We start from the raw sequence: 19,472 nt of genomic DNA, 5'->3' as shown, positions 1-19,472 counted from the left end.
AAATTTATTGTTCTTTTGTTAAGATGCTATATATTCCCAAATTCTAACCAACCCTTTGAGTTCCGCACCACTGAGTATGTATGGGATATATATATGTGTGGTGCACACATTAATGAACTTCTTTGTTTTTCTCTTACTAATCTGTCTTCTGTCAGTCTAATTTGCAGAGCCTCAGCCAATGAAACTAAGACAGGTAGAAAAAAATACTTTTTTCCTCCCCTATATCTCCATGGCCCAGCATGGCCACAAACTCTGCAGAGCTGCAAAGGTACATTTTCTCAGTAATACACCAATTCCTTATGTAAGCATTTACCCTGCCTTTATCAAAGGAACTATAAAGGTGGATTTAGGAAATTACCATTTTTTAATCTCCAGTGAAATACACTGATTCAAGTAAGGATAATCAGTGGACACTAAAACCAATAGGTGGAAGGCTATTAGCAAAAAAGATATTCATATTGTCCTACAATCTCTTTCAACCAATGTCTTGTTAATGGCAAAGGGAAAATGCGCCCTTATAATGGAAAGATGTGGAACAGTCATCACCTTCACTCCACAATCTCACTTAGCTCCACTAACACAGGATGACGGGACTAAGTGCCTCCTGATGAAACATAGCACAAAGTATATGGATCACTCAGGAAGTACGCTAGACTAATAGGTTTAGCCTAAATCTAAGCACACTTTCAAATCTAACATCAACTTTACAGAAATTCCAAGAAGGAAGGAAACATCTTAAATATCACCACGAGGAAACAATCAGACACGATGAGAATGTGAGATACTCTATTACAGAAAACACCTGGTACTGTCTCTTCAAGGAATCAACATCATTAAACAAAAAATATAACAAAACAAAACCAAACCCAAATAAAACAAACCCTATAATACCTAAACAATAGGAATACCATTCTAGATTTTAAAAAGACTAAGGATAAGTAACACCAAATGCAATGCTGGTTAGAGGAGACAAAAAAGCTACGAAGGGCATTTAAGGGAAAATTAAGCAAAAAATATGGACTAGATAGTAGGGAATTGTTTTCTTGGGTTTGAAATAATGTGGCAGACAACGTCCTTATTTTTGAAGATGAATATTGAAGCACTGAAAGACTAAGTGTCATGATGTCTGCAGCTTGTTTTCAAAGGTTCTGAAAAACCAGATTATAAAGCAAATATGGCATAGGTGATAATCAGATAAAGCACATGTGGCAAAATATAATGACAAAGCAATTATGACAAAAAGTTAACAATTAGATTCTAAATGGTTATTCCAGTAGGTATACTGGAATTCATTATACTTTTCTTTAAACTTCTCTCTAGGTCTGAAATTGTATCTTCTTCTTTTTTGCATCCTCCATCCCCCATCCAAAAATTTCACCACTGCTAATGCCTACTGGATCCTAGAACAGCTAATGAGTTTGTACTAATTCATAAAATTATTTTCTTAAAACTACTTTAGGAAATCTTCACCAAGCAGATTTTAAGGTTATGAAAATATTTTGACTATGTAGCCTTCCAAAGCCCTGCCAGGAAATAAGGGTACAAGTCTCTTAGTACACTGGGGTAATGAGTTACTCATCAGATGGGCTTTGGGGCAGCAACCTGCCTCACCCAGGGGACAACAGAAATGTTCTCTCAAATTGCCTTGCCTCTCTCAAGTTCAACAAAAGTTTTGTCAAAGTAGTCACTAAGTGAATGCTCACTGCTAATGAAGACCCAAGATAAAATGTATGCGTGGGCTTCCATGGTGCCAGGCATTGTTCTAAGTGCTTTACTTGAACTAATTCATTTAATCCTTCTAAGAGTATAAAGTACAGTACTCATATTATCTCCTTCTCCCAGGTAAAGACAGGACTCCCAAACTGATTAAGTGCCCTGTCCAGGCCACAGGGCAAGCAGTACACTGATTCCACGTCTGGCTCTATAATCCACCCTCTGGTTGAAGAGGACAATTAGGGAAAGACATGGCTTTGAGAGCCATGAGGCAGCCAGAACAGGCCTCACTAGACTAAATGGTTTGTCTCTGGGTAACTCAAGTATAATTAGAGAAAGTGGTCCATCAGCAAAGCCACCTCACCCTCTACTGGTAGCTTTGTTCATACAAACACACACATACACACACACACACACACAAACACTCAAAATGTATTATCCAAGGCACACAGATGTCTGCATATACAACAGTGTTGTTCAATGCCTGACTAACTCAAAATGAGCTGTGAGAAGTGAGACAAAGGTATCATTCTAAGAGCAACAAACACATACATTTATTCCTGAAGGATTTTACTGTTTACCTCATGCTGAGTAGAATGCTTTGTGGCTCAATGGCACAACCACCCAAGGATGGGTAGTGGAGTCAGGAGGATCTAGTCTCTAGCTCCTCTTTATCAGCTCTAACCTTGAGCAAGATACTTAACACCTCTTTGAGCCTCAGTTTCCTCCTTCCTGACCCTTTAGACAGATGGACAGATGAAAATAAACCACCTCTCAGAGTAGTGGTCATCTTCAGCCCTTCTCCTCTCACTGCACATATTCAAACAGGTAACACAATGCAAAGTCATCATGCTCCAACACTTCTAATGGGCTAATCCCAGGGCACAGTATGTGAGGGTGATGGAGGAATTTTTCCTTACATTTTCTGACACACATGGTCCTTTCACATTCAGAGATACACAAGGACCAACAGCTCCTGCAATCTTCAGTTCCCGAGAGGTCTAAAAAAGAATTAAATGAGTATAAAGTTAGAAATCACTGAGAATCACCTTGCTCTCATAAAGACCATAACTAAAGTCTAGAAGAAAAATGCAGCAACATTACCATTCCACCAAGAGAAAAATCCAATGTGGATTATGGTATGCAATGCTCTTACAAGCTTTTCCAGGGCCACTGTGATCTCATTAAAACTTTAGTAAAAATCGTCCCTTAGAAATTGCATTATCTTTGTTCCAAAGTTGATGCAGCATTTTCAACTTTCTCAACTTTGAAATCATTGTACCCATAACAATACTTCATTCTTCTCTAATCCAGTTATAAATTATTTACAATTTCTAATCAGTTAATATACTGTTTTGTGTTGCTCTAAAAATACTGAATTCATGAACTCCAACATACTGACAGGGCCAAGCAGCACATTTAGACTTTTTAATTGGAATTCACTTCAACAAAGTCCATCCCTCTTCATATTAAAAAAACAAAACAAACAAAATAAAACCTCAAATATTTGAAAATGTTTGAAGTTTAACCAAGATAATTTAATGATCATTTTCAACTCTCAAGGTACTAATTCCAATCACATATTCCAATCATATGTTCAAGGTACTAATTCCAATCATTGTTCTTTTGTTTAGATGCTATATAATCCCTAGTTCTAACCAACCCTTTGAGTTACCCATTACTGAGTATGTATGGGATGTATATATGTGTGGTGCACACATTAATACACTTCTGTTTATGGTTTCTCAATGACTTAGAATCAAGTGTGTAAGGCTATCAGTCCCTACATGAAAAAACAAAACCGAAATTCACAATCTGCACTGTTTTAGAGCACTCTGGCTCCACTCCCAGCAGGTACTAAACTTGAACTAATGTTCTGTGCATGCAGCAACACATACCAATGGCTGAGAGAATGCTCCACACTGCATAGCTGCCTCTGTGCTCAACCCACCACCCCTTGTAAGGTCTGCTGTCCCAGAGCAGAGGAGGGCCCAGACGGGAGCTGGACATACAGGGGTGACAGAAAACTTTGTTTAGGATGTTAACAAATATATAGGTCATCCTCAAGAAGCAAAGGGATAGAATGAGAATACTTTGTTAGAACCTTTTAGTGTACCTGGAAGGTTGAGGCTTCTAAAAGTCTGACTACTAAATAAGTAAGAACACCATTCTTTCACTGAAGTTTAAACAATTTATTGTACCTTTACTTCTAAAGTAGCACCAAATGCCATTCGGAAATCTCCATTAAAATCTTTACTAAAAATTCTTTGGAATGTCTGCTTGAAAAGAGATGTATTGAAAGAATCTCCCATCACCATGTAGCCTCTAGAAAAGAAAAAAAGTGAACATTTAGGATGCCTGAAAGTAATTCAGATAGATGCCCCCTCTGTATTTACAAACAATAATTTAAAGAGGAAGAAAAAACAAAGAAACCATGACCATAAAAGTGCTACTGACTAATTTAAATGGAAACAAGTTTAATTTGTACTTAGGAAAGACACTGTTTTTATTTATTTATTTATTTATTTATTTATTTATTTATTTATTTATTTATTTTATGGAAGAGACACTGTTTTTAAAACATTAAAAATAGAACACTTTAGAACAGTTCTGTACCTCAATCACTGTGGAAGTTATACAAATCTGTAGAGATTAATAAAATCTCAGAACTATACACAAACACATACACAAACAAGTGCATATAAAAACTGGTGAAATCCAAGTGAGGTCTGTAATAGAGCTAACTGTATTGTGCCAGTGTCAATTTCCTAGTTTTGACATTGTATTCTATATTTACATAAAATGCTACAGACTTTTAGATAAATGAACAGACTTCTTTGTACTATTTTTACAATTTGTGAAACCATAAATATTTCAAAATAAAAAGTTAAAAAGAAAACCCTCCAATCAATAACCCCACAGGTACAGGCTTCATAGGTCATCTACTGAGAACACATCTCCATCTCTTCTCACACTTCCCTGGTATGGGAAATACCAAAGTCTGTGGGAAATCCTTTTCAGTTTAATCCATTGTCTCAAAACAGTGAATCCCTGACTTTACATTAATTACTTTTTTCTAGTTTATGAATATCTGTTTTTATCTCTTTTTGAAGTTAGAGAAAAATATTGTTCAAAATGTCAGCATATTATGTACCTGGGGAGGTGAGCAGAGCTTGATGCAAGTTATTCATCTAGCCATCATTCACTAAACAGGATCTCAGAACTGGGAAGAATACAAGATTATCTGGTCCAGCTATCTCAGAGTCTAACTCCTTCATTGACAGTGATTTCTATATGGCCCCAAATATCCACCCTCCCCACCTTCCCTACTCATGAGATCCATGGTTTCCTGGAGTGAAGGACATTTCCTAGCCTGCTTTTGCATGTGGCTATGTGACTCAGCTTTGCCTACTGGAAGTAGCCTTTGTGATTTAAGGATGAAGGGGTATTCTTATAGGAAGGAACATTATTTCTTCAACCCTTCCTCCTTCCTGCTATTCCAACATAGCAACAGCCCAGCAACCATCCTGAACCACAGCCAACACACAGAGGAAGGTGGTGGAGCAGCACAGGTGCCTCGGCCCCTGATAGAGACAATATCAATATACTTGCCCTGCTGCCTACCACCAGTGAGATAGAAAAAGATCTGTTTGGGGTTTTCTATCACAAACCTAACACTAACCTAACACTAACTCACACTCACCCTCTACCAAAAATCCTGCCAGGTTATCATCCAGATTAGATGCTTCCAGCATCAAGCAGTTAAGCCCTCTAGAAGCAGTCCATTCCATGTTTAGGCAGTGCTGACTGCTAGGAAAGGTCTTCCTTTATACTGAGTGAAATTGTTTCCCAGCAACTTCCACCACTGGTTCTAGCTCTACCCTTTGGTGACCCACAGATCTGATTCCTTCTCCATAGAACAGGCTTGCAATTGTTGAATATAGTTCTCACACCCCATCTGTCCTCAGCATCTTTTCTAGCTCCTTCAATCATTCCCCATATGACATAGTTTCAGGTTGTCTCCATCAACTCTTACTGCTCCCTTTTGAACATCTCCAGTTCATCTATACACCCCTTTTGAACTGAAATGCTCATAATGAAAGACAATATAAGAGATAAGCACCAAGGAAATCAAGACTATGATCTTCTTTGAAGATAATCAACCCCTATAACACAGTCTAGGATAACCTTGTCTTTGCTGGAAATCATCCCAAACTGTTGGCTCGCTTTATGTGAGTTATCAACTAAAACCTCTAAACCTCTTTTTTGAAATGTCACTGCTAACACATTTTCCTAATACTATATTTGTGCAAAAGATGATGTGACCTAAATACCAAGTCATTCAGGAGTCAAAGACCTCATTCACAATCTGATGGAAGTGATGGTTCCTCCCCAGAGAAAACATCCACATACACATACACATACACTCTGGTGTACAAACTCAGGAATGTTCACAAATGCACTAAAGCTTTTGTGTGGATGCTCCAGGTCAAGAACTTCTGGAGGGCACTGGTAGGAATTCACCCTATTAAATGGGCTCTCTGATGCAGCCAGTGTTGCGTAATATCTGCTGCTCTCTAAGACAGCTTCAGGTAACTTGGGTTCTACTTCTCCCATCCCCTCTTTAACTAGCGAGGGCCAGCAGCACCACCTGGGTGGTTGTTAAAAATGCCGAATCACAGGCCCAACACAGCTCTACACCAGTGCTTCTCAAGCTGTTCTATGCATACAAGTCACCTGGGAGCTTCAGTAGGTCCAGGGTAAAGTGCAAAATGCTGCATTTCCAACAAACTCACAGGCGGCTGATGCTGCCTGTGCTCAGTCAGTCACACTTTGAATATTATGGTCCATACCAGTGGTTCTCAAGTTCTGCTTCTTGGTATCATCACATGGGGGAACTTTTAGAATGCTGATGCCCAGGTCAGGTCCTATGCTAATTAAGCCAGAATTGCTGGGAACAAGACCCAAAGCAATTACAGTTTTGCAAGTCCCCCAGGTGATTCTGATGTATAGTCACTTTCAGACCAGTGCCATACATTGGTGGTTCTCTCACTGTCGTTTGTACCAGAATTCCCTAGAGAGCAAGTTAAAAGTGACTTCTAGGTTGTACCTCCATAGTTCCTGATTCAGGTCTGAAGTGAGGCCTGAGTATATACTTTACTAATCAGTCCCCAGGAGCCCTGAAGGTTGCTAGCCAGACACCCTGCACTTTGAGAATCATGACTCTACACTTTGATTTATGCACATGATATGGGCTTAAACTCTAAGTCAGCACTCAGTAGTAGTAGTAGTAGTAGTAGTCATGAGGAAAGGTCACTAAGTTATAGGTGAAGGGTCTCCTAATTGTTCTGACATTCAGACACAATTTTCTGTCCTTTTCACAAGGTAGTGCCTTGCTGAAGGCCACATACTCCATGCTTGCTTGCTTGCTTTCCTGCTCTGGTATCTGTAACAACTCTGAAAAAGAAATGAAGTTGCCTGATGGTTTGTTTGTAGTGAACCCTTGAGCCCTCCTATTCACCACTGTTTTCTGTCAACATACCCAGTAAGATTTGCACAGCATTTCATCTCCAAAAGTCCAGATTGATCAAGGGCACAAGCATAAATATCAATGCAATGACCATTTGTAGCAGTTCGATTAGCAAGCATTTCATAGTGCTGTGAAAAGAAATAAACCATCTTTATGAAACAGTAACATTATTCACCAGTTATGCCATACTAAATCAAAGGTATATAATCAAATATAGGAATATGGAGACAGTTTTTTAAAAAATACCCAAATAATTAAAATAGAGTTTTCAATCTCAAAACACTTTTGGCAATCTTAAGGCCCCTTACTTTAAGTTCTCACAGTTAGGGAATCATTGTAACAGCAGCCAAGATCTATGAGGTCATCTCAGCAACAGCGACTTACTAACCATGAAGCATGCAGCTGTCATTCCAGAGCAGCCTAAAGCCAGCACTTGAATCACTACCACTCAGATACAGCCTGTATCTAGGAACACCTACCTTGGTTGCTTTCTTCATTAAACGTGCATTATCTTTCTCAATATCATGCCAGGAACGAATAGGAACCTTTAATTCATCTCCAACCACCATGCCAGGCCCTTGGGTGGGAGGACCCCCAGTAAACAGCATAATCCTGGCTCCCGTGTTTGGAAAAGTGCCCTAAAATAGTAAATGGCGGCATTTTAGAAGCAGACAACCCCATCCCAAGTATGTTTCCGTTTCCCTAAAAAAGTACAAAGATGAGTTCTTATCAGCTGTACTGAATATTAATATTGCAGAATAACACAGTTGACAATGCAGAGAAGCAGCTTCATCTCAACCAACCTGAAGGTTTTGCACTTTTATTAATTTACTGTGAACATTTCCCATTGCCCTAATTGTTCTGTGTTAAAACATTGAGAGCCTCTTCAAGATGGATAATAATTGCTGAAGCACTTTCTGGTAAATTAACAATCAGTTGACTTAGGTTGCAACTGATTTTCACACAAAGCTAATAAACACAACTTCTGAGAGCAAGCTTGTGTGGTTTGAGGGGGTCCCAGAAAATGCTCAGTTACCTCTAACAAACCAACAGCAATGGACAAAGCAACACCAGTGGATCGCAAAGGTCTCTTCCCCTGAGTTACGGGCCACGGGTCCCTCTGCAGCTCCCCAAGAAGGTCAGTGAGGTTCATGTCAATTTTGTGAACAGGCTGCAGAAACCTGTGTGATTTTGAACAGACACATACATCCTGGTATAAAAAGGTACTCTGGTCTTCAGCTCAAAGTTACGCCTAGTTATTGCTCTTCAAAGTAATTACTCAGACTAGAAAAACATGCAATTTTTTTCCCTCAAAGTTATCTCTACCTACAAATGCAAAACAATTCAAAGCAATTTGTCTATGTAGCATGGAAGAAAACGATTTAGGAACAAATCATAAGGTTCATTATGTGGACAATCTTCATCATTCTAAAGATTCACAGCTTGTGTTTCTCTTGAGTCTTGGGAATAATAAAGAGAGAAACACTGATTTTTTAACAGCCTATGAGGCTGTCCCCAGCACATCAGGCAATGCTTTTTATCATATTTGCTGAATGTTAACCCATCCCAGTGCAACCCCAGACACAAAAGGGCTGACTAAAGTAAATGCCTCATTTCAGGTTTGAGGACACCTAGCAAAAGCCTTTTCAGTTTTCCCAGTTTTACTTAAGAATCAAAAAAGACAACAGCCATGTGTTTAAAAGGAGAGGCATGACTGAACACAATGGTATCAAAACCTTTGGGATGATACAATGCTAACAGGAAAAACATTCTGACCAAATCTGCCACACAAGTATGTGAATGCATATGTAACTCAGTTATATATAGTACACAGATACTGATGTGTTAAATGTATTATTACACATTAAATATTGGTTAGGCTTAATGACTTATGTTTTTCTCCAAAAATTGCAACATTTTTCTTCTCTCACAAGTGGACTGCCCTGCATGCCAACTGCTGTATGTGCAACACTTAAGTGCTGATACCTCACCTGCTCGAAACAAAAGGGTGTTCCTTTGGTTGACCAGGTCTTGCTTGTTGTGTGGGCATGGCAGGCTTGGTCAGGCCCAGCATATCCTAAAAAAGAACCAAAAAGACTCATTTCCCATAAAAGCAAAAGTAAGTAATTAATTTTTAATACCCTTGCTCCTCCTTGTGTACAAGTTAAGGCACAAACCTGTATTTGCTTTGCAGTTAAATCCTTTGTCCCTCGGAACACATAACTTTTGGAGATTCCTTCACAACTGAGTTCATGAACCTGCACCATCCTCCCAAACGTGATTAAACCCACCAGAGCATCTGGAGGAAGGAGACTCAGGGACATTTGTAGAGATTCTTTAAGTGCTTGAAGATCATCTTCTTCTAGGCACGTGTCGACCACATAGAGGAATATTAGAGGGGACTGTGGACCTCGCTTTATGCAAAGAAAAACACATAATAATGTACAAATAGACATATACAGCTCTTTTTAATTCGCATCAGATATGTAAATAACAAGTCTTCCCCTATATTTACTGTCAGGGAATATAAACATCTAAACAAACATCATTAAATGACAGGTTCTATTTAAAAAACTAAAAGAAAAAATTATTTGAATCTAACAATTTATTCCACATTTTTGAAAGCCTTCTAAGTGCCAGAGATTGTCCTAGGTCCTGGAATACATCAGTGAACCAAAAGAACAAAGATTCCTGCCAGCCTCAAGGAGATAATTTTCTGGAATGGAGAAGCTAAAGGAGATTGCAAGTACCCGGAGTGAAGGTAGAGGGCAGGTTCTACTATTAAATGGCAGGTCAGGCAGCCTCATTTAAAAAAAGTAACATTTGAGTAAAAACCTGGAGGAGAGGGAGGGAGCAATACAGAAAGAGTAGCAAGAGTCCACCTGAGGAAAAGCAAGAGCAAGGCCCACAGGGAGGAGTGTTACTAACATGCTTGCTTGTTCCTGGCATCTTTGACGCAAGTCAAGGAGGCCCATCTGGCTGAATGTGGACACTAGCAAAAACAGAGGTCAGAGTGGTAACACAGAGCTGGCTTTAAAAACTGTATCATGGCTCTGGATGAAAAAGGAGTCATTTTCACCACTGGAGATTTCTAAACAAAGAAGCAACATGATGTTTTTAGAGTTCCTCTGGCTACTGAGTTAAGAATAAAATGTAGGTGGGCAAGGGTAAAACTAGGAAGAAGAGTTAAGAGACTGCCCCAGCAATTCAAGTGAGAGGTGGTAGCTGGCCAGGGATAGGAGCAGTGGGGAGAAAAAAGTGGATGGATTCTGGATAAATTCTGAATATAAACCCAATGGGATTTCCTAATGGATTAGATATGGGATGAGTGAGTGAGTGAAAGGGAGAGAGAAGTCAGAGATGAGTCTACAGTTTTTAAACTGAACAACTAGAAGATGGAATGCCATCAAGTGAAATGGAGAAGGCTGTAAGAGATAGGATTTGAATTTATTCAATGTTATCTTGTTTTTATAACCTTTTTTATAGCCTTCTCCCAAGACCTAAAAACCATGCCAGAAAGTGCACATGCTTTATAACCTATGTTTAAGATATTGCTGCCCTCACAACTTTAACTCCCTCAGACAAGTGAAGAGAACAGAAGACAAAGCATTTCCAGAGAATCTCAATATTTAACACTGCTCATTAAATGTGCAACAAACAAGTTACCTGTATCACGTACTCAATTGTAGAAAACTGGGGCATCAATTCAGCAGGCTGATTCACCTCAGATATGCCTGTATACGCTGGAGGAAACTAGAGAACAAAACAAAGCCATGTTTTATTAGGTGTGAAAACTTTGTCTATCTTTTATATTCCCCTTATAAAATAGTAAATTACAACATATTAATTCTAAAGACAAAAATTTACTAAAATACAAAAACCCAAACTTAAAATCTATACCTATGCCTTATATTTATATCACTTTTTTTTTTAAAGCATTTCATTTAGTTTTAGAGAGGGGAAAGGAAGGAAACAGAGAAACACTGATCAGCTGCCTCTCATACATGCCCAATCAGGGACCAAATCTGCAAGCTAGGCATGTGCCCTGACCAGGAATTGAACCACTGGCCCTCTACTTTGTAGAATAGCACCCAGCTGAATCACACCAGTCAGGGCTCATGTTATAACTTTTTTAAATGTAGTTTTAGATTACGCTGTAACTTTTAAATGATTTAAAAAATGCACTATTAAAAACCATTTCTTAAGTGTCATCCTGCAAATTAAGGGCAGAGATTCTTGCTGTCTCATCAAGTCAAAGAATAAATAATTATTCTGTATAAGAATAAGGCTTTTATTTGGATTTATTATTTCAGCTGTTATCAATAAAGTAATACACATTCACTGTAGAAAAATTGGCAAGTACAGGAAAATACAAGAAAACAGAAAAATCCCTCACAATCCTATCACCTTGAGGAAGTCACTATCAATATCTTGGCATTTTTCCTTTCAGACTTTTTCCTACTTAACATACAGCTGAGGCTGTTCTATACATACAGTCTTGCAACCTGCTTTTTGTCCTTAACATGTCATAGGCATTTTCTTTTGTTTTTAAAACTCCCTGCAAATATTTTAAATTCATAGCTTATCAGTTGAATTTTTCCCAATTTTTATTGTTGTAAAATACATAAATTTCACCATCTTAATCTTTTTTTCAGTGTACAGTTCAGTGATCCTAAATACATTCATAATGTTGTGCAATTGTCTGCACCATCCATCTCCAGAACTCTTTTCATCCTGAAAAACTGAGACTTGAAATCTATTCAACAGTAACTCCCATTATCCTCTCCTCCCAGCCCCTGGCAACTGCAGTTCTACTTTCTGTCTCTGTGAATTTGACTACTCCAAGTGCCTCATCAAAGTGGAATCATATAGTATTTGTCTTTTTGTGACTGGTTTATTTCACTCAGGATTATGTCCTCAAGGTTCACCCAACTTGTAGCACATGTCAGAATTTCCATTGTAAGGCTAAATAGTCCACTGTATGTATTATATCACATTTTGTTTATCCATTCATCTGTCAATGGATACTTGGGTTGCTTCTATGTTTTAGTTATTGTGAATAATGCTGCAGTGAACATAGTATACAAGTACCTCTTCAAGACCTTGCTTTCAGTTATTTCGGGTATATACCCAGGAGTAGAAATGCTGGATCATTTGGTAAACATCACTAATAATTAGTGATGCTGAACATCTTTTCATGTGCTCACTGGCCATCTGTTTATCTTCTTTGGAGAAGAGTTCTTTACCCATTTTTGAATTAGGTTGATTTTCTTTGTTGTTGAGTATTAGTTCTCTATATATTCTGGATATTAATCCCTTATTAGATATATGATTTGCAAGTATTTTCACCCATTCTGTGGGTCTCCTTTTTACTCTGTTGATAGTGTTTTCATACCTTAGAATTTCACAATAAATTATATAAAACACAGATATCAATTCTGAATGTACTAAGAGGTAGAAATGTTTCTAAAATATGTATATACTTCTGAATCTCTCATAAAGATAAATCATGAATGGTATCTCCTTATAGTTTCCAAGCCTATAGTTAGTCATCAACTGCACATTATTCTTTTCATCACTGGACTTATTGTTGCTATATCTGAGTATAAGACTATTAATTGTAATTATGATCAAATATATGAATAAATAAATGCATGTTATTGGCACAAATATTTTCTAACAGCTTTACTGGGGTACAGCTTATATACCACAAAATTCACCCATTTTGAATGTACAATTCAATGACTTTTAATAAATATACCGTATTTTTGGGACTATAAGATGCAATGGACCATAAGACGCACCTAGGTTTTAGAGGAGGAAAATAGAAAAAAAAATTTTGAAGCGAAAAATGTGGTGAAATATTTAATAACCTCTGATCCCACTCCACTGCCACCTGTCCCCCTTCCCCCACCACACTGAGCCAGGTTAAGTTACATTTGGACTATAAGACGTACCCACCTTTCCTCCCAAAATTTGGGGGTGGAAAAGTGCGTCTTATAGTCCAAAAAATAAATTACATAGTTATGCAATGATCACCACAATCAAGCTTTAGAACATTCCCATCATAGGCACATTCATTTTAAAGAGAAGTCTCTCCCTGGCTGGTGTAGCTCAGTGGATTGAGCGTGGGTCTGCGAAACAAAAGGTCACCAGTTCGACTACCAGTCAGGGCAGATGCCTGGGTTACAGGCCAGGTCCCCAGAATGGGGCAAGAGAGAGGCAACCACACATTAATGTTTCTCTCTCTCTCTTTATCTTTCCCTTCACCTCTCTCTGAAAGTAAATAAATAAAATCTTTAAAAAAATAAAGAGAAGTCTCTCTTATCATTCGTGAGCTCCTTGTAGTTTACTTGTTTAAAATTTTTTAAGCCAAAAGAAGCTCAACACTTGATACATCAATCCTAAAAGTTAAAAGATCAGAAAATGAAAATTTAGTAATGCACACTATCCAATTAGAATAAACTGAAGTCAAATGAAATACAAACAACTTACTTGTTTTCTTATGGTAACATATTCACTGCCTACCTAGAACTTAGAAGGGAATTCTATGTCCCCTCCAGGACATATGACAAGGATCCAAATAATAAAACTGAGTCGCCATTCAACAGAAAAAGCACAAATGTTCAACATTCAATATCATGCTGAACTAGACATATCATCTTTAATTTTTTTATTTATTGATTTTAGAGAGAGAGGAAAGGGGGAAGAGAAAGGAAGAGAGGGAGAGAGAGAGAGAGAGAGAGAGAGAGAGAAATGTCAATTTGTTGTTCCACTTATTTATGCATTCACTGGTTGATTCTCATTATGTGCCTGGACCAGGGATCAAATCCACAACCTCGGCATATTGGGACAATGCTCTAACCAATCAAGCTACACAGCCAGGGCCTAGAACTGTCATCTTGCATTCAGCAGAAACTGCTGCCTGCCAAGGCACAAATTCAACGTCAATTTTTTTTTCAGAGTAATATAACTAAAACATAGAAAATATTTCTAAAAATAATTCACATACCTGATTTCTTTGGAAACAGAAATTACAGGCCCAAAGTTTTGCCCGATAATCAACCTGACTGTGAAAAAAAAAAAATTACAACTAGGTAACATTTCCATTTTTAAGGTAGAAAGCATTCAAATGTAAGCTTCAAGTTTAGAAAATCACATAGACATATGTTTCTCTGTGTGTGTGTAAAGAAATGTAAAACTTTCACTGCAGTTAGAATGCTGGGATTAAGTACAACAAAAATGTCCTTCTAACAGTTGTAAGGAAGAATTAGTAAATCTTTTTTTTCTTTTCCAATTTCCTAGATAACATTTAAAATTTTATGCTTTATATTAATTATAGGTTATTTCCCCTTGCCCTATAATCTTAACATAGTCTTTGTAATTTTTATAATATCCCTATCATTCAGATATGTGAAACTTCTAAATTTCACACAATTAAAAACATCCCAGACTTTAATCACACTTAGCTCACTTCAGTTGAACAGGCATGCTCTGAGTTTATCCACTTCTAAAAATTGGTTCAAAATACTTTAGTTGCTTTTACCCCTTTCTACTTTAGAAAATTAACAACCAGTGGCTATCATTTTAAAAGAAGGCATTGGTATCTTATATATGGGCACATTAAGTAAAAGCAAGGAAATGAAGCAAGTGTTCCCTTATGTAAAAATTTCATTTTTTAAAGAGTATTTATGACACTCTTCACCTATTTAAAAACTCTTTCAAATAGTGCCCACATTTAAAAGGAATATCATAGACTACTATCTCAGGGGCAAAAAAATTACACTTAACAATAAAATCATTAAGAGTTAAGATTTCTTCTATTACAGCACCATTATACCAAGTAAGTATGAGAAAAATGTCTAAAGCTTTTGAATTTTTTTTTTTGGAAAAATGCTTTAAAACCTACAGTTGACCCAAATAAAACTGAAAATCAGCCAAAAAAAAGTGAATTTCAAATCCTTTGCCTCTATCTCCACCTCATTCCCATAAATTCTAATTTTATCTGAAGTATTAGGCCAGGGAGATTTCTAAAAGCATTAATCCACTGAGAATCTCACCATCTACTAATCTCAAATTTGGTGATTTTTCCAAATTCAATCACCTATATGAGAATCACAGAAATTTCATAATGCATTGCATTCATCATTTACTAGTTTTTTAAAGAACTCATACCAAAGTGGATTGAGAATGGCTTTGCAAGTTGGTCTACTGCAGAGCACAGGTTCATACTGTACAGGGGGCAGGTCTAGGCGTTCTTTCAAAGGAGTCAAGAGACAAGCCAGAGGAACAACCATTCTTGTTGCCTCGAGACGGCTGGATGGCCACACATTCCAACTAAAACGCACGCCATCCCGTTCTTCATTCTGCTGAATGAACTCCAGATATGTTGCCATAGTCTAAAAACAAATTGAAGATAAAGCTTTAATTGTATGTGAAATTCTCAACTTCAATGATTCAAAAATGGTCCCCTAACACTTAGTTTGGAAGAACCTATCACTGCAGCATAACAAGATCTCCCTTCCTCCTGACCCCAAAAAGCTGATTAACTTCACTGTTATCATTAACTACTGTTCCTTTCTCAACTCTCCTCTCTAGAACTTAAAAAAGAAATAAATAAAAGGTAAGGGAGGCTTACAATCATTTGATCATCTTTAAGCTGAATTTAAACCTCTTCTTATCATCTCATCATCTCAGCCAAACTAACTTCAGCTCCTTTCCCAAGGGTTATTCTCAAACCTTGTTTCAGCATCCAGCTACCTTTACTCCCCGATCCCCTCCCTTCCTTACTCTACTAAAGTAAACACTAAATATTATATTCTAAGTTTATCTTGTTTTTATGCCCTTTCCCCCCCTCCCTTTGTTACCTATAGAGAAAAGAACTGGATACTGATATGCAAATCCAATTCATAACAGGAACAGCCACCAAGAAGCTCTGAGTGAATTTCTACTTGGGATCACCAAAGTTTATTATGCTGAGTGAGTTCCTCAACAAAACCTCTCTTCTCACCATGGTTGCTTATACTAACACAAATAACACGAAATCCATTGAACGTTTTATAAATCCTGTTTACATCGTAAAATGTAGGCTAACACTCACTTCAACTACTAGGGTTCAAGGGAACAAGCACCTCAAGAAAAATGGCAGAAAAAAGCAAATGAAAGAATCTACAGTATTATTGGCCTCTAGCGCTCATTTTATGCAGTGCTGTACAATAACTGATTCATGTTATTTTAAGAAGAGACATACCATAAATGATGTGAACCAAGGTAATAATACATATTTAGAAAAACAAATGAATGAATTACTACTCTACTGCCCATAACCCAGCCCACAAAGATTCCAAATGTTTGCTCCATCTGGAACTCTAAGGAATGTATTTGTTATTTCTGGCAAAATCGGGAAACTGAATCACTGTGTGCACTGGAGGCACTTCTGCAACCTCCTGGATGGCAAAGGGATGAAGTTCTAATACCCTAGTTCTCAGCAAGCAGCCTTCATTAAATGACTGCTTCCCCCCCAAAACAGTTAGTTATTAAAAGGTACTGGCTCCATCCAATGTCCTCAAGCTCCTACATATTAAAACCTGCTCTCTGTTTCCCACTGTGCGTTCCCCTCATGCCTCCTTTTACAGTATGGATTTTTTATAAATCTTTTATTTTTTTTTAGAAATTTTTTTAAATATTTATTTATTTATTTTTAGAGAGGGAAGCGGGGGAGAAAGAGAGAGAGAAACATGAATCTGCGGTTGCTGGGGGCCGTGGCCTGCAACCCTGGCATGTGCCCTGGCTGGGAATTGAACCTGCGATACTTTGGTTCGCAGCCTGCGCTCAATCCACTGAGTTATGCCAACCAGAGCACAGCATGGATTTTTAACCCTGGGCATATAATTCCCGGGGGGCAATTCAGAGGCTCAAAGACTCCTCTGAAATTTATGCGAAATTCTATGCATGGGTGAATATGCATTTTTCTAGGAAGATAGGTCCACGGCTTAACCCAAAGTCTCAAAGGGGAACGATAGTTGAAGAAATTAATGGCTGAATGAACAAAAGGGCTAGAAAGATCCGGAAAAAAAAAAAATCAGAACCACTCTTACTCTATCAAGGCATAACTTAAAGAAGCCAAGATTAACCAAAGGTTAAATCCAAGGGAATCAGAAGAACTGGGTTCTAGTTTCAGCTCTATCACGAAGCAGAAATCATTTCTCCTGAAACTCGAGTGCCACAACTGAAAATGGGGGGTCCCTTCCGCACCCCAACATTCTGAGGGATACCGAGTCAGAAGCTGGCCCAGAGAAAGGCCTTCTGAGAAACCGTACTTCTCAGAAGATCATCGAATGCCCCATTCCTCTGCCCGCCGATAAAAGGACTCACACCTGGGGCAAACCTTTTGCCGCCTACAGACTCATTCCCGACCTCCATCCCCTGTTGCGTTCCCCACTCACCTGGTCGTAGCACTCAGCACCTAGAACTACAAAATCACAGTGGCCCCGGCTCTCAGAGCCAAGTACAGCTCATCTCTCAATCGATTGGTTAACGCCCTTGTACGTCACGCCACGACACCACCCACGGACCAATCAATGAAAGAGTCCCTGCCCCACAGTCGAACGGAAGCAAGACACTCAGAGAATCCGCGCCGCCATCTTGGAAAAGGGCGTGACAGTCGTGTTTCGTTCTGCACAACAGCAGTTCATAAAAACATACATTTTCCCAGGTTCACCTCTGAACCTTTCCACTGCAGAAAACCCCGGCGCCTGCCAGGCTGCTTCCTAGGAGCAGCCAGAACGCCTCAGTTCATTCTGATCCATCTTGACGTCTGCTTGCCTCCTGGGGAAGTTCCCCTCTTCCCCCTAGTTACTGGGAAGCGAGAAGGTAGTCCTGTAGCCCCGGAAGAAGGAGCGGCGCTGCAAGGAAGAAACTGTAGCTTGCCTGAAAGTGGTGTCTGCGGGCGCGAGAAGCGGGAAGGGTGGGCAGGGGTGGGGCTGAGGGAGCGCGGGGATGTTCAGTGTGGAGAACTGTAGGTGCACACACCTGTGTGGAGGCAGGACTCTGGGTCTAGTTAAGATTCATGCTAAATTCCACAGATTTGGTTCTACTTCACCCCATTACATGGTTTCATCTCGCTCTATGAGGAGACTGGCGCTAGCACACAGTTCCTCTCTGCTTTTCTATCCCTGTCATCCTATGAGGATGTGAATTAATTGTGATAGTCAAGCCCTTTAGAAGACTACAAAAACCTCATAACTACATAGAGCGCAACTTCACAGCCACAACTGTTTCACAACTTCTTTTAAAGTATATTTTATTGACTGTGCTATTACAGTTGTCCCAGTTTTTTTCCCCCTCTACCCCCACTGCTGGGTACCCCTCTTCCCTCCAGCATTCCCACCCCTTTAGTTCATACCCATGGGATGTTCATATAATTTCTTTGGCCTCACATTTCTAATACTGTTCTTAATACCCCCTGTCTATTTTATACTTATCAAATTATGGTATGCTTCTCAAACCCTGTACCTTTCCCCCCATTCTCCCTCTTCTCCCTTTTAGCTGCTAACCCACCATGTGATCTCCATTTCTGTGATTCTGATCCTGTTCTAGTTGTTTCCTTAATTTGTTTTTGTTTGTTTGTTTTTTCAGATTCAGTTATTGATAGTTGTGAGTTTATTGTCATTTTACTGCTCATAGTTTTGATCTTTTTCTTAAATAAATGTCTTTAACATTTCATATAATAATGGCTTGGTGATGATGAACTCCTTTAGGTTTACCTTGCCTGAGAAGCACTTCATTAGCCCTTCCATTCCAAATGATAGCTTTGCTGGATTGAGCAGTCTGGGTTGTAGGTCCTTGGCCTTTCATCACTCTGAATACTTCTTGCCAGTAGCTTCTTGCCTACAAAGTTGTTTTTGTTGTTGTTTGTTTGCTTGTTTGTTTGTTTTTAAGAAATCATCCGATAGTTTTACAGGCACTCCTTGGTAGGTAACTTTCTTCTTTTTCTGCTTTTAAGATTCTCTCTTTATCTTCAACCTTTGGCATTTTCATTATGATGTGTCTTGGTGTGATCCTCTTTCGGTCCAACTTGTTTGGGACTCTCTGTGTTTCCTGGACTTGTATGTCTATTTCCTTCATCAAATTAGGGAAGTTTTCTTTCATTATTTTTTCAAATAAGTTTTCAATTACTTGCTCTTCCTCTTCTCCTTCTGGCATGCCTATGAGTTTGGCACATTTGGAG

General features: G+C 38.6%; 1 protein-coding gene across 2 annotated transcripts in view; it reads right to left on the bottom strand.

Moving 5' to 3' along the window:
• SEC23B (SEC23 homolog B, COPII coat complex component) overlaps positions 1-17,822 on the bottom strand; it is a 50,416-nt gene extending 32,594 nt beyond the window's left edge. The window contains exons 1-11 of one of the 2 annotated variants that reach the window (XM_045833025.1): positions 17,689-17,822; positions 15,419-15,642; positions 14,256-14,313; positions 10,910-10,996; positions 9,421-9,657; positions 9,235-9,320; positions 8,280-8,424; positions 7,723-7,881; positions 7,256-7,371; positions 3,915-4,038; positions 2,634-2,714 (exon numbers count right to left, since the gene is read on the bottom strand). In XM_045833025.1, coding sequence (XP_045688981.1) covers positions 2,634-2,714; positions 3,915-4,038; positions 7,256-7,371; positions 7,723-7,881; positions 8,280-8,424; positions 9,235-9,320; positions 9,421-9,657; positions 10,910-10,996; positions 14,256-14,313; positions 15,419-15,639 — 1,314 coding nt within the window. In that variant the 5' untranslated portion in view covers positions 15,640-15,642; positions 17,689-17,822. Of the gene's footprint in view, positions 1-2,633; positions 2,715-3,914; positions 4,039-7,255; positions 7,372-7,722; positions 7,882-8,279; positions 8,425-9,234; positions 9,321-9,420; positions 9,658-10,909; positions 10,997-14,255; positions 14,314-15,418; positions 15,643-17,619; positions 17,641-17,688 lie in introns of those variants that run through there. The other variant, XM_045833026.1, reaches the window with a different exon arrangement.
• Between the last annotated feature and the right edge of the window lie 1,650 nt (positions 17,823-19,472).

This window comes from Phyllostomus hastatus, unplaced genomic scaffold (assembly GCF_019186645.2).
Source record: "Phyllostomus hastatus isolate PE091 unplaced genomic scaffold, TTU_PhHast_1.1 phas_contig_17, whole genome shotgun sequence".
NCBI classification, from domain to species: Eukaryota; Metazoa; Chordata; class Mammalia; order Chiroptera; family Phyllostomidae; genus Phyllostomus; species Phyllostomus hastatus.
Note: the sequence above shows the minus strand (reverse complement) of the source record. Positions and strands in the feature narration are given on the sequence as shown.